Source organism: Corylus avellana, chromosome ca4 (genome assembly GCF_901000735.1).
Source record: "Corylus avellana chromosome ca4, CavTom2PMs-1.0".
NCBI lineage: Eukaryota > Viridiplantae > Streptophyta > Magnoliopsida > Fagales > Betulaceae > Corylus > Corylus avellana.
In genome coordinates this window covers 7835752-7850971 of record NC_081544.1, presented here as the reverse complement: position 1 = coordinate 7850971, position 15220 = coordinate 7835752, and the positions used below count along the sequence as shown (strand labels likewise).

General features: G+C 37.7%; 1 protein-coding gene across 1 annotated transcript; it reads left to right on the top strand.

Moving 5' to 3' along the window:
* The first annotated feature begins 862 nt into the window (after positions 1-862).
* Positions 863-14905, top strand: LOC132178529 (MADS-box protein JOINTLESS-like). The gene is made up of 7 exons (XM_059590967.1): positions 863-938; positions 12265-12326; positions 12419-12518; positions 12620-12661; positions 13106-13144; positions 13218-13348; positions 14741-14905. Exons 1-7 carry the CDS (start codon positions 897-899, stop codon positions 14820-14822), a joined length of 498 nt encoding a protein of 165 aa, XP_059446950.1. The 5' UTR covers positions 863-896; the 3' UTR covers positions 14823-14905.
* The last annotated feature ends 315 nt before the right edge of the window (positions 14906-15220 follow it).

Genomic DNA, 15220 nt, shown 5'->3' with positions numbered 1-15220 from the left:
GCTCACTCTGCTAATGATGTTCGTCCATTGTAACTACTATACAAACATGGTTGCACCAGTCACAAACAACCATTGGATCGAAGACCAAACATAACCAATAAACATATTTTTGTCCATGGGGCTAACCCTTATAATTTTAGTAAGCCCTTGGCCGTTATCCCGCATGTACCGGTGTATCATGTGATTTCATTCTTTGTCTTTTACATGCATGATTTTACAAATCTCATCATTTTTATTATCTTGTTCAATTAGTATATGTTTTCATAAAATAGAGTTTCTAGTAGTTCAAAATGTATTTAATGAGAGTTGTAAACATGTATATTTGATATACATTTAATTTTAGTAGCTCCTACCTAAAATACTCTCGCCAGTGATTGATAAGTAATGTTGTATATGTCACAACGAATTATGACTTAGATCTTCTATGTGATAATCTCATTAACACACATAAACCATATTCAATGTACGTAAATTAGTGAATACATGTGCATAAATATCACACACATGTACATAATGATATGCCTAATTTTCTAATAAATTTCATAAAATAAACCACTTTATTAATAATTTGAAAATGTCATACAAAAAGAAATTGGCTTTTAGGCATTATACTTAACAACAGTTAGCTTGGAAATAGCAACAAATATGTCAATATGAGATGTACTTCTTCAGTCACCAGCCTGAAGTTTCTTATCTATTATCTTTGACCAAAAAAAAAAATCTCTCATGTGAAAAATTAATTATATTAAATTTTAACAAAATTTAGTATATCTTAGAAGTTCTTCATCTCTACTTTCATGTTATTCTAAGAAAAACAAAGAAGGAAGGAACTGAATCACTATTCATTTCTTGTTTGAAGTGTGCCGCAGGTAATTGACAGGAAAAATCTGCAATCAATGAAACTCGACAAAATCGACCAACCATCTTTGGAGCTACAGGTTAAATATATACTTTTTAGCGAGTAAATAATGCCCCTTTTGATATTAACTAGGATGGAATGACCATTATCATGTTTCTTAAGATAAGTGAATAAATATTTTAAAGGTGAAAAGATTTCAAACCTTTTGTTTTTTTTTTCTGATGAATTAGTAGGAAAAAAAATGGCAGGAAAAAACTCATAGAATAAAAGGCAAGAGGGCAAAATCAAGGAATCCCCAACCAACCTTTACCAACAAGATGGTCACAAGCTCCTGAAAAATGCAAATGGCCAGAACGACAACATACAATTACTAGAGGATACAAACTGACTGATAGGATGTTTAGTAGTGCAAGAACGTGTACCTTTCCATAGGGCAATAGGCAAGGAATCAGATGAAGGTGACAGCGGATCCGAAGACTGGAGGAAGATGGTGGAGGTGCAGGAGCTGATGGGCTCAACCGACGTGTATAAACCTAGAGAGGAGCAAGTGAGCTTGGAGGCAACACGACACTCAAAGAGATATGGAACAGGCAGCGGAACAGACGTCACACCGGGCTCAAGGGTAGACGTGTCGAAAGACACATCAACACGAAAATAGGAAAGAGACTCAACAAATGTGACATCACCACTAGTAAAGTAGCGGCGAAGAACACGACTATAACAACGATATCCTTTCTGAGTTGCGGAATAACCAAGAATACACATTTAGTAGATCGAGTATGAAGTTATCATTACCAAGACCCAATTATGAACATAGCAAACATACCCAAAAACCTTTAGTGGTAAGGCAAACGGGGGTGAAGAATAGTATAAGAGAAAACTAGGAGAAGCACCATCTAAGAATGAGGAGGGCATCCGATTAATGACATAACAAACAGTGAAAACAGCGTCACTCCAAGAATGTTTGGGGACATGCATATGAAATAAAAGACACCATGCAACATCCAATAAATAACGATTCTTGCATTCAACCACGACATTTTCTTGTGGAGTGTGAGCACACAATATTTGCTGGATAATGCCTTTATTAAACAAATAATAGGCTAAAGAACTAGATGTGTATTTTTTGGTATCATCAGAACGTATAATATGGATTTTCTGAGTAAATTTAGTCTTAATCATATTACGAAAAATTTGGAAGAAAGAAAATAACTCTAAACGATTTTTCATTGAAAATAACCAAGTCATACAAGAAAAATCATCCACAAAGGTCACAAAATAATGAAATTTATTGGACGCGATATTCATAGGACCCCAAACATCAAAATGAACTAACTCAAAAGGATATGAAACCGACTAACAACTCTTGACGAAATAGAAACACAATGGTGCTTACCAAGACACGGACAACTCATGACTAAGACTTGGGAATTGATGCTTCAACATAGGAAGGGATGGATGACCAAGACGACAGTGCCATTGAAGAGCTGAGGTTGACGACTGTAAAGCACAAGGGGGAAATGAGGGTGCGAGATCCAGATAATACAAGCCACCAACTTCATGTCCTATACCAATCATCTTTCGCATCTTGAGATCCTGAAAAATGCACAAAGAAGGGTAAAAACTAACAGAACAATTAAGAGCTTTGGCAATTTTGCTAGTGGATAATAAATTGAAAGGAAAACTAAAAACATGTAGAACAAACAACACTTTAATATCTGGACTTAGATGTGTTTGGCCAAAGCCGGCTATGGTGGAGAGGGAACCATTAACTAGGGTGACATTGTGGGGTCTATCAACAGGATGATAATCAAAGAGAGAAGTAGACGAACCAGTCATATGTTCGTTGGCGCCAGAATCAATAATCCAGGGGTCGCGAGTGGAAGATAAAAGACAGTGAGATGCAATACCTGACTGAGCAAAAGTAGCAGTGGAAGTGGAAGTGGCCCGCTTATGAGCCAAAAACTAAGCATACTCATCTTTCGGAATGGAGATGCGATCATAATCTGGAGTAGGACTTGAACTAGCAGGTGGTCTAGAAATAGCGGAAGAATCCTCCATAGAAAAAGCCTTATTGGCAAAACCACATGGTTTGCTGTGTAAATCCCTACAAAATCCACAGAATGATTATTACGACCACAATGAGTACATTTGTGAGGCTCACGACTACCAGTTCGACCACTGCCTCGAGACACCTCGACCGCCACTTCTGCCACGATAACTACCTGAGCTGCCACGGGTACTAACAAAAGCAGTGCGCTCACCAATACGCTCATAACTCAACTGAGAGCCATGATCAGAAATAGTAGCACGCTGAATCTGAGAAAAAACCTAAGTAAATTAGGGGAGGTTAGAACCACCCAAAATCTGCACATGAACCGACTCGAACTCGGGTTTCAGGCCAAGAAGAAACTGAACCACATCCACATCTTGACGTTGCTTTTCCATTTTCTGCACGTCTGTCGAGAGCAGTTGGTACAAGTTCGCCACAACTTGATTGTAGTACTCATCCACAATCTAAGCACCTTGTTCAATCCCAAAATATTGTTTACACACCTCATGATATTTCAAGTACCAAAATACATATGACTGAGATGATCCCAAATATCCTTGGTTATAGGGAAATAGATGCATGAGGATCCAATGTGAGACTCAATACTGTTAAACACAAGAGAGATAATTTGATTATCTTCTTGTTTCCAATGGCTAGGAGTAGTGCTTGTCAGCATACCCGAGGTCAAGTGAGTAAACAAGCAGTTACCTTACAGAAAAACTTCAACAGACCATGCCCAATAAATATAATTCTTTCCATTGAGCTTCATATGAGTCATTGGAGCATTAACTAAGGGAGTCTCAAGTTTAGTGTCCATAATCTCAACAACAAAGAAGCCAAGGACTCCACCACAACAATACAACAAATAAGTAACCTTAACAACCACTCAAAATAATGAGAAACCCAAGGCAACCATGCTGGAAAAAAGGGCAAAACTATCTCAAACCAACACAAATCAGCAAAATAATGATAAGGAGAGAGGAACCAGTAAAAATACGGTTGAAAAAACAAAGGGAACCATCGCCGGAGCTTCGCCGGAGAAAGATCAAACTCGCCGAAGACAAGCAGATCACACAAGCAATGCCAAAACCAGGAGCCACAGAAGCAATCCACTACCACAAATCAACTTTTTCAACAAGAACCTTTGCCGGAGACAGGCAGGCCACATCGGCAATACCAAAACCAGAAACCACAGAAGGAATCGACAACCACAGATCAACTTTTCAACAACAACTCAACATGCCACCGAAGCAAACTTTTCTACAATGACCACTGCAACTCGCTAGTCACCTTATACATCACCAACCACCACAGACAATGCCGACGACCACACCTATACACCTGACTAAAAAAAAAAAAAAAAAATTCTTTAAGGAAGAACATGCACCCCAACAGCCACGATACCGCCTGTTACACCCCAACGGCTGATGATGAGAAACTTGACGGCAACAATGACGACGATATCACACCCCTGATGATAGTGATATCGGTGCCATCTATCCCCATTCATGGGCATGAAGCCCAATTTTCAGAATGCCACAATTAGTAGAACAAATCAGAGAGAAAAGAAAAGAAGAAGAAAAAAATAGTGAAGGATAGGGTATTGATAATCAAATGCAGTCAAGAGGATGAGAGTTGTTATGGCTCTGATGCCATGTTAGAGGGGTTTAGGGTTTGCATGTAGAGAAAATGAAGAAGTGGCTATGTTTCACGTAGCCTCTCTCCTCTCATACTGCATATACATATAATGTAACGTAAAGTACAAAGACCAAAATACCCATATAACATATTAACCCTAATACACTCTTCTAATACCATAAGCCCTCCAAGTCCTTGGCAACCCCAAAATAAAATTCATGCTCACATTAGTCCAAGGCTAATTAGGAATTGGAAGCAAAGTGTACAATTCTACAGTAGAAGCAGTACCTTTCAACACCTTGCAAAATCTAACACTCATCAACAAATCTAGCAACCTTTTTCCTCATGCTAGGCCAATAATACTAATTTGACACAAGTTTCAGAGTCTTGTCAAGTCCAACATGGCTTTCATTGTGCAACTCTTGGATGATCTTCAAGCAAAGACTACCCTTTGGAACACAACTAATTTCCCTTGAATAGAAAATCATCATGCATGACATAATCATCTTGTTGTCTTGCTGCCATATCATTCACAATAGGACCAAAATATGGGTCAATGGATAAACTATGAATGAATCAAACGCAAGTAACTTAGCTCGCAGAGTGACCAATAAAGATGCCTTCCTGCTAAGCAAGTCTGCATCTTTGTTCAAAGCGTCATATTTTTCCTTGATAACAAAGGATAACTACCGAATATATGCCACCCAAAGTGCATGTCAAGATGAGAGTTTACCTTAACAATGTATGCGTTTCAAAGCCTCATGATCTAAATACAGGATGAACTCATTATATGCCAAATAAGAACTCCAATGCTTCAAGGCTTGGACCACTACGTAGAACTCCACGTCATAGGTACTATAATTTTTTCAGAGCCACATAATTTCTCACTGAAATAAGCCACATGACTATTGCTCTAGCTAAGAAAAGCCCCAATTTTATCCTTGGAAGTAAGCAGAAAATGTTACTCAAATGTCTGAGAAAAATCTAGTAAAGCAAGTACAAGAGTGACAGTCAACTTTTACTTGATTAACTCAAATCCCGATGTCGCCTCAACTGTCCACGAGAACTTTCTAGCTTTCATACAATTAGTGATCGGCGCCATAATAGTGCTGAAATTAGGAATGACATGTTGATAGAAAAACACCAACCCATGAAAATTGTGCACCTTATGCACGGAACTCAATAATGACGATCGCTTGACAGCTGCCACCATTGGCTTATCCATTCAATGTCTCCTTATGACACCACATAACCCAAGAACAAAACAAATTCTGTTATAAACGAACACTTGGCTTTGGCAACAAATAATTTTTCCACTTAGAAGATTGTGACCATTTCTCACAAATGCAAAAGATGCACGTCAATGTGAGCACTATAAATCAAAATATCATCAAAATAAACCACAATGAACCTAACAATGAATGGACAAAAGATCTGGTTCATTACACACATGAAAGTGCTACGGGGGTTAGACAACCTAAATGGCAAATGGCATTACAAACAACTCATATAATCCCTCACAAGTCTTAAACATCATTTTCTACTTATTACTTGGACAGATACGAATATGATGAAACCCAATCTTCAAATGGAACTTTGTAAACACAACGGCACCACACAACTAATCCAAGAAGTCATCCAACTAAGGTATAAGAAATATGTATCCATACACATCATCTATAACCCATCGTTATTTAGCGTAAGCAAAGCTGACACAGCATAGAGTCAGACTCTCCCTAATATGGTCTTTAGACAACAAGGCCTCCGCCTAACACCATGTTCCTTAGGGCTCTTGCAGTAATTTGGATGATTAGGCAAACTAGACCCAGACACCGAATCAATATGATGTTGTATATCCCTAAAAGGTGGCAACCCCATAGGAAACATACCAGCAAACTCATCCAACAAACATCTTACACACATCCATAGTGACCACTTCACATCATACCCTATTCCTATATTTTGACCCAATAGAAAAGGCACTAAGCAACGTTTAGAGACAATTACGTCATTTTTTTCTTAACTAAGTCAATCTATAGGGACTAGGATGCTTCTGTCTACAAACCCCAATTTCTGAATAGCCTCCTAAAAAATCACATTCTCATAGCTCCCTAAGTCAACTAGAAACCTGCACACCTTACCCTCAATAGTACAAGTAGTCTAGAAGATAATATTGCGGTGCTAGTCATCCTTCTTAGACTTGCAAGGTACAAAACACATTGTTCTCACAACTAACAAAGGACTCTCATCTGCTTGGACAAGTACCTCCTCACATTCTTTCCTAAAATCATAAGTAGGCCTTTGTTTAGTATCAACCAAATTATCATCAATAGGCTACTCAAATTCAATAAATAACCATTTACCATAGTAGACACCTTTCCTACAATCAACCATCCTATGTCCAAGCTCACCATATTTAAAACAACGTGGTTGGGCATTAGTTGAAGCCGCTCTATTAGGTTGAACAATCACTTGCCCCCTATTCTGTGCTGGTGGTGCAACAACGTTGCAATTAGTCGTTGTAGGGTCCGTGCAACTTCTTCCTCTACTATTCCATTCTACTATACTCAATGGTCTTCAAGACAAAGTTTTCTCCAAACGCAGAGCCCTTTGATGGGCCTTAGAGTGTCTCGATTAAAACAATGGACAATGGCAATCCATGAAGACGACAGACGTCTGAAAGTATAATTGAGCCACATTGACCACATCAAAAGTCTTCTTGCAAGCAATAAACTAGGACATCTTGGAAAACTGATTAACCACAACAAAGACAAAATCATTACCTTATTGTATCCTCGGCAACCCAAAATCGAAATTCATGCTCACGTTAGTTCACGTCTAATCCAAAATTGCAAGTAGCATATATGACCCAACATTAGTGGTTGTACAGTTGTACCCTTAGACACTTGGCAAATCTGGCATCCTTCCACAAACTTCGCTATCTCCTTCTACATGCTAGGCCAATAAAATTGATCCACTAATTTCAATGTCTTGTCATATCATGTAGCCTTCATTATGTAGTTCTTGAATAATCTTCGAGCAAAGATTGCCCTATGGAACACACAACTGATTTCCTTTGAAAGAAACCCATCTTGTAGGACATGATCATCCTGATGTCCTGCTGCCACATCACTCACAATTGGACCAAAATACAGGCCTATAGATAAAGAGTCTTTAAACAAGTAAAACCCAAGTAACGTACGTAGTCCTCATAGTAGTTAGCAAAGTTGCCTTCCAGCTAAGTGTATCTACAACTTTATTCAAAGCGCCAAATTTATGCTTGATAACAAAGGAGAATGGTTGAATATCTGCTGCCTAACTAGCATGTCTGAACAATAACTTATCTTGGCTCTAAAGATTCTTCAAAGCTTCATGGTTCGAGTACAAGATAAACTAGTTATATGCCAAGTAGGAACTCCAAAGCTTTAAGTGTTAGGACTCCACATCATAAGTGTTATAGTTAATCTTTGACCCACTCAACTTCTCACTAAAATAAGTCACCGACCTCCCACCTTGACTTAGAACTACTCCAATCCCAACATTTGAAGCATCACAATGCAACTCAAACAATGGTGAAAAGTCTAGTTATGTAAGAATAGGAACATTGGTCAACTTCTCCTTGATTACTTCAAATGTTATAGTTGCCTCATCATTCCAAGAGATTTTTTTCAGTTTTCATGCAATCTGTGATTGGTGCCATGATAGTGTTAAGTTATGAATGAAGTGCCAATAAAACAACGCCAACCCATGGAAACTCCACACCTCATGCAATGTACTAGGTAATGGCCATTGAGCACCTGACACAAATGCTGAAGATTCACATCAATGTCATCACTATAAATAATAATTTCATCAAAGTATACCACGACATACCTACCAATGAATATGCGGAAAATCTCATTCATCACCTTCATAAATGTGCTCTGGGCATTAAACAACCCGAACAACATTATCAACCATTCATACAACCCCTCATGCATCATAATGTTGTCTTCCATTCATCACTAGGTTGAATCCAAATTTGATCATATTTGTTCTTTAAGTCCAGCTTGGTAAACACCTAAGCACCACTCAATTGATCGAAAAAATCATCCAACTGAGGAATAGAAACCTTATACCTTACTGTGATTTTGTTGATGGCTCAGCTATCTACACATCCTCCAAGGCCCATCCTTCTTGGTTGTGAGTAAAACTGCCATAGCACATGAGCTAAGACTCTCCTCAATATGACTTTTAAAGAACAAGGCCTCAACCTGATGCCTCAACTCTAACTCCTTAGGACTCATGCGGTAATGAGGGCGTTTGGGAAGATTAGAACTTGGCACCAAGTCAATTTGATGTTGTATGTTTCTTAATGGTGGTAAACCCTCCGACAAATCCTCCAAAAACCCATTAAGGGTTTAGGCTCAACCTCCTTGCTTGGTAGGAATGCAAATTTAACATTATCAAATGTAAAGCTACACATGTTGTTCTTCCCATCATGTATAAATGCTCTATTGTATTGTCATGGTCTACCTAATAAAAGATGACAAGCATCCATGACCACCAAGTCATACCAAACCTTATTCCAATATTTGGAACCAATAGAAAATGATATTAAACAATGTTTAGGAATAGTTGCCTTGTTTCCTATCTTGAGCCACACCAAACAATAAGGACTAGGGTGCTTTTTTGTTTTCAAACCCCAATTTTTGCACAGCCTCCTCAAGCACTATATTCTCACAATTGCCCGAGCGAATCCCCTGGTACAAGTAGATTGGAAGATTTAAAACTCTGTTAAAGTATTAATCAAATAATTAAATTTATCATTTCCTATCAACTTAAGCTTTTGGAATAACTGATGATTTACATAGTATCAGAGCAAAGATCTTGAGTTGAACCTTGACCCAACAATTTATCCACACTTCAATTAAAATAGTCCATGTGTTGTCTTGTCCCACATGAGGGGGAGTGTGAAATTATTAATCAAATAATGAAATTTACCATTTACAATTAGCTTAAGCTGTTAAGATAACTAGTGATTTAAAAGCCTCCAATCTTCCTCTTCAGTCTTACAAGGTGTAAAGCATGCCCTCCACACCACCAATAAAGTACCCTCATCCCCCTGTAGAGGTTCCTCCTCAATCTCCTCTTCAACATCAAACTCAAGGCCTTGTTCCATATCAAGCAAGGCTTCATCCATTGACTCCCCGAACTCAATGAACAACCTTTTACCATACTGGTCACCCTTTCTACAATCTACCATTCTATGTCTCGGTTCATCACATTTAAAGCAAAATGGCAAGGCACTAGTCGAAGCCGCCTTGTTAGGTTGCGCGTTCAACTACCCTATAGTCTGCATAGGCGGTAGAACCGCACCATGTGTAGGGGGTGTAGGATTAGGGCAATTATTACCCCCATTGCTTCCTCCTACTAAACCAAATGGTCTCCTAGACAATGTCTTCTCTAGATCTAAAGCCCTTTGATGAGCTTCAAACACATATGAGGGATCAAAAAAATTCAAGGTACCTTGAAATTGCTGTCTCATACATCTAATATACCTTGAGACCAATTGATCAACCAACTTCTCCATATCCAAATAGGCCACCAACTTGTAGAACTATGCAGTGTCATCATCCATAGTTTGTGCACCTTGCCTAAGATTCTAAAGTGGTTGGCACATGGTTCTCACATAATTATGGGACAACAATGTGGCCTTCATATGCTTCAATAGTTTCTCCCAACTATTGATCTTTGTTTTTCCTTATCGCATTGTACTTTCCTTCAATTGTTTTCACTACGCAATGGCTCTTCCCCAAAATTTGGTTGCCACCAAAGGAACTCTTCTATCATCTTGCACTTCCTTGAAATCCAAGACTTCCTCCACAACGGCAACCCAATCCAAGAATTCTTTAGGTTGCAAACAACCTTGGAATTTTGGTGTCATTGCATGATTAACTAGTTAAGTTTGAACCCGGACTCCCATCTGCTAGCGTTGCTTGTCTCATACATCTAATATACCTTGAGACCAATTGATCATCCAACTTCTCCATATCTAAACGTGCCACCAACTTGTAAAACTCTACCATGTCATCATCCACAATTCGTGTTCCTTGCCTGAGATTCTGTAGTTGTTGGCACATGGTTCTCACATAATTATGGGGCAACAATGTGGCCTTCATATGCTTCAATAGTTTCTCCCTAGTATTGATCTTTGTTTTTTCTTATCGCATTGTCCTTTGCTTCAATTGTTTCCTCCACACAATGGCTCTTCCCCAAAATTTGGTTGCCACCAAACGAACTCTTCTATCATCTTGCACTTCCTTGAAATCCAAGACTTCCTCCACAATGGCTACCCAAGCCAAGAATTATTCAGGTTGCAAACAACCTTGGAATTTTGGTATGTTAAGTTTGAACCCAAACTCCCATCTGCTAGCGTTGCTTCGCACAATGGGACACTCCCTCCTTGCTTTACGGCCCGCAAATAGGATTAACAAGTTCATCCTCAACGCCAAACTTGTCTTCCTCCGCAAAATGTAGCCTTGTTTGACAGCAATACCCCTTTACACCACTCAAGCCATAGCCCAAAATACCTAGTAATTGATCCTTAACAGTATCAATCATACTACAAGTAATCCCAGACATACCTTTAAACTCAAGGAATCTTCCCTTTAGAGAAGATAATTACGTCATGCGCATAACAAATATTTGTGTGATGCTTCAAAAAAATTAGCTTCCTTTAATTACACTGAATGCAACTACAAATTAACACATTATCCACAATATATACCCTCTTTTGAGATTTTATATTATGAATAAAAATAAAAACCTTAAAAGTTTCTTCAAATAGTTGATTTATACCTTTAAACTTAAGGGTTTACCTTATTTACAATGCTTTTCAGCCTTATTTCCTTAACTTGTACGTAAATGTTAATGCAGGTAGCTGTATCATTGTCATAAGGAAACATGATTCAGGATTGTTTATTAAACCGTTATCTGAAATTTTCTTGAAACTTACATGTAAAAGAAATTGTGCCATAATATGAAAGCTAGATGCGCCTTCTGGAACAACTTTGAGAACAAGTTACTTGATATAGCAATCAAAGAATGATGACCCTACCATTTACAACATCCTTAAATATATACTGTTAGAATAAATAAATTATAAATATGTTCTTTCTCCATAGCATGTGTAAATAAATCTAACAATGTCATACCTTCAATATTCTCATGACAAGCTTTCAATATCTACCTCCATCAATCTCTTGTAGATATCCAAACATATAGAAGAAGACTGAAGAAGACTGTGTTTTGTATGTGGAGAGAGACTATTACTCTCAATCCTAATTTTCACATAATGACCTAGTGAAGCCTAATGGGCAAACGTCACTTATATATAGGGTGAGAGTAAATGGCTTCATCATGTGTCCACAAAATTGGTACATCCTATTATGGACCCAAAACAAACAAATGACTATGTTTGTCCACCCGAAAGGAATAAATATAACATATACAACATCCTTAAATATCTCTAATGGAACACAAGAAATGCCTACTTAATTTAACAATTGTTTTATATATATATATATATATATAACCGGGTATCCGGGGCTTTCTCCGTTTAGATCCCTGAGACACCATTCAAAGCAACTATTAAAATTGTTATATTAAAAGTGCTTGCAGATAGATCATATACTAAAAATCTTCATGAATGGCTACTCTTTGTGCCTTTTAGCTTGACAACAGTGCGTACACCTTGTTAAGCAATGAAATCATCGAGAAGACTCATGAACTGAGGTATATTGTAACGACATTGCTATATCAAGTTGTTATAGTAATGACATGCAAGTTCCACACTAAATTAATGTATAAATGATTACACCAAACAGGCAGATGAAGGGAGAAGAGCTCCAAGGATTGAACATGGAAGAACTACAGAAACTAGAGCAACTTCTCAAAGTAGGCTTGAGCCGCGTTTCAAATACAAAGGTTTGTCTCTCTTTGTTGTCTCAATTTTCTGGCATTATATTATTGGAGCATTGAAATTTCTGAACTTGTCTCTTAACAAGAGAAGTTTTTACGTTTTTCAGGATGAAAGATTTGTAGAAAAGATCGGTGCCCTTGAGCAGAAGGTCATATGCCAAACTTTAAAATTTTTACGACATTCCATGCAATTATTATAATTTCAAAAAATATAGAATGTAAAAACATCTTCATGCTTTTATTTCTTAGGTGATGATATTCTTGAATGCGTAGTTGTGCACAATTACTTAATTTTAGATCTAAGTATTTGATAACTAGAAATTAATATGTTTATGCAAGTTCATAAAAATGATGGAGACAACTAATTTGTTTTCGTTTTGTCAAGGTCTTTGTATGTGCATTGGATTTTCTCCTTTTCTCACTAACAGAAACGTTTTTATGTCTTGGGGTTTTTCTAAAAAATGTTTTACCATTTGGGTTTCTATGTTGTTGGTTTTGTTCTCTTGTGATGTGTTGTAGGTGCCTGAGGTTGGCCCTACCTTCGCTTTTTTTGAGGTTGTAAGTTGTGTTAGTTGCTATCCCTTGAAATGCAGGGAGCTCAAATGATGGAGGATAACAAGAGACTAAAGCAGGTATCAGGTTGTGAATTTCTTTCTTTATCTTTGTTTCACTACTTTCTCAATTTATGAAAATGTCTCTTTTCAGCAGATGGAAAAGCAGTTTAACATTCTAACAAATGTAATTGAACAAGGTCACTCATCTGAGTCGACCACCAATATTTGCAGCTCAGCTGATCCTCCTCAAGGCCAAGACAACGACACTTCTCTCAAGTTGGGGTAAGTTTGCAACTTTTTTTTTTTTGGATGAATAACAATTTCATTCCACACAAAGAATTACAAAACTCACTCCAGCAAGACAAACCTAGCTGGAACCTAAAGCACAGTTGCTTAGCAACTAACAAATTTACAACAACTTTTTCCCAACTATAGACAGAAAACTCTGCTATATATATTGCTACTGCAACCTAAAAACAATGAAGCTGTGAAGAAACAGACCTCCACAAACAGCATGAAAACAACTTAGACAACATTTACATCAACAACCTCCAATACAAAGAAGCTAACAAAAACAACAACCAAAAACACAAAATGAGTAAAAGCCAAATCTCCACAGCCAACAAGAATCAACCTCCAATCAAAAGGAAGCCCTAAGTCAGGAAACTCGAAGGAATACCCTAATTGTCACAAATCTTGTCATTGGCTTCTGATTGCCAAACTTAACATTGTTCCTATGTTTTCAAATATTATAAACAGTAGCACCCAAAGCAAGTTTGCAAACCAAACTAGAAAGAATTTTCCCTTTCCAATCCTTCAAACGAACTCTCACAACCTCATCCCACCCAGTACAGAAAGAGCTTAAGGATTTTGTTTGCAACATTCCAACAATATTTTTGTTTTTCTGGTTTTCTGTTTATAATATGCAGTTAGAATATTAAGAATTCAATCCAGGGATATCTCCAATTAAATTTTAATATTTTGGGTGTGGTATCCCACATTGCCTAGGTGTAGAAAAAAGGATGTGCTTATATAGGAGCATGCTCTCTTTAAATGGTATGAAGCCTTTCGGGTTAAACCCAACAATAAACAATATGGGCTGACATCCCACATTGCCTGGACCTCTCCATTCCATTTGAAATGGAGGGGATCCATGGATGTCGAAAAGAGGATGTCCTTATTTATATAGGAGTATGTTGGTATGAGGCTTTTTGGGTAGACTCTATAACAAAACCATGCGAGATGAGGCCCAAAGCGGAGTAAGGCTGTTACATAGGGCCTTTCCCTCTCCCCCTTTCCGGTGAAAAATACCTCCCTCCCTATCTCTCTCTCTCTCTCTCTCCCTCTGCATTCTGCCAGCGTCTCCCTGGCCAGTTCACCTTCCCCTCTCCCTTTCCAGCCGGCGAAATCCCCTCTCTCTCTCTCTCTCATATTTACCTAAGCAAATAGTTTTAGTTTCAATACAACAACACATTTACCAAACAGATGGATCTGTCCTTGGGTTTAACTATTTAGTGTTATAACAATATATTCTTTTATTGTTTTGTTGGTATTAGCTGAGTAATTGTTAGTTGTAGTATGCTGTCTTGAATAGCTTGCTATTGTTGGTTTTTATATCTGTTGGTATTTGGAAAATGTAGTTTGTCCAAATGCTGAGTGGTTTGGATGTTGCAGGGTGTTTGATCTCAGAAGATTTAGATTTTGGTGTCTGTATAAATGTTGTTTTCTTTTGGTGGGAGTTGTTTGTGGCATATGAGGAGTTGTCTGTATCAATGATGCTTTGTTGGAATAGGAGGATCTTGTGGATTTCTGTTGGAGAGTGTTGTATTCTTTGTTTTGTTAATAAATATATATTCTTTTAACATTATCTAGAAATATAAGAATAATTATATGACATTAGTGGTTTCAGTGATATTGGTTTCAACTCATCAATAGCTTTGGTTGGTGACAAAATGCCAAGCAGGTTACCTTTCCCTGATTGATTTTGAAAGATAAAGAAGGTCAAGAGTACATGCGACGCATTTTCTCAATTGAAAAACAAGCATGTCTAAATAAAGCTCAGCTCACTGTTGTAGATAAAGACCGATTTGTATACGCTAGTTGATCAAAGAAAGTCCCACTTGTGTATATGGTGATCAGCTACAGATGCTGAAT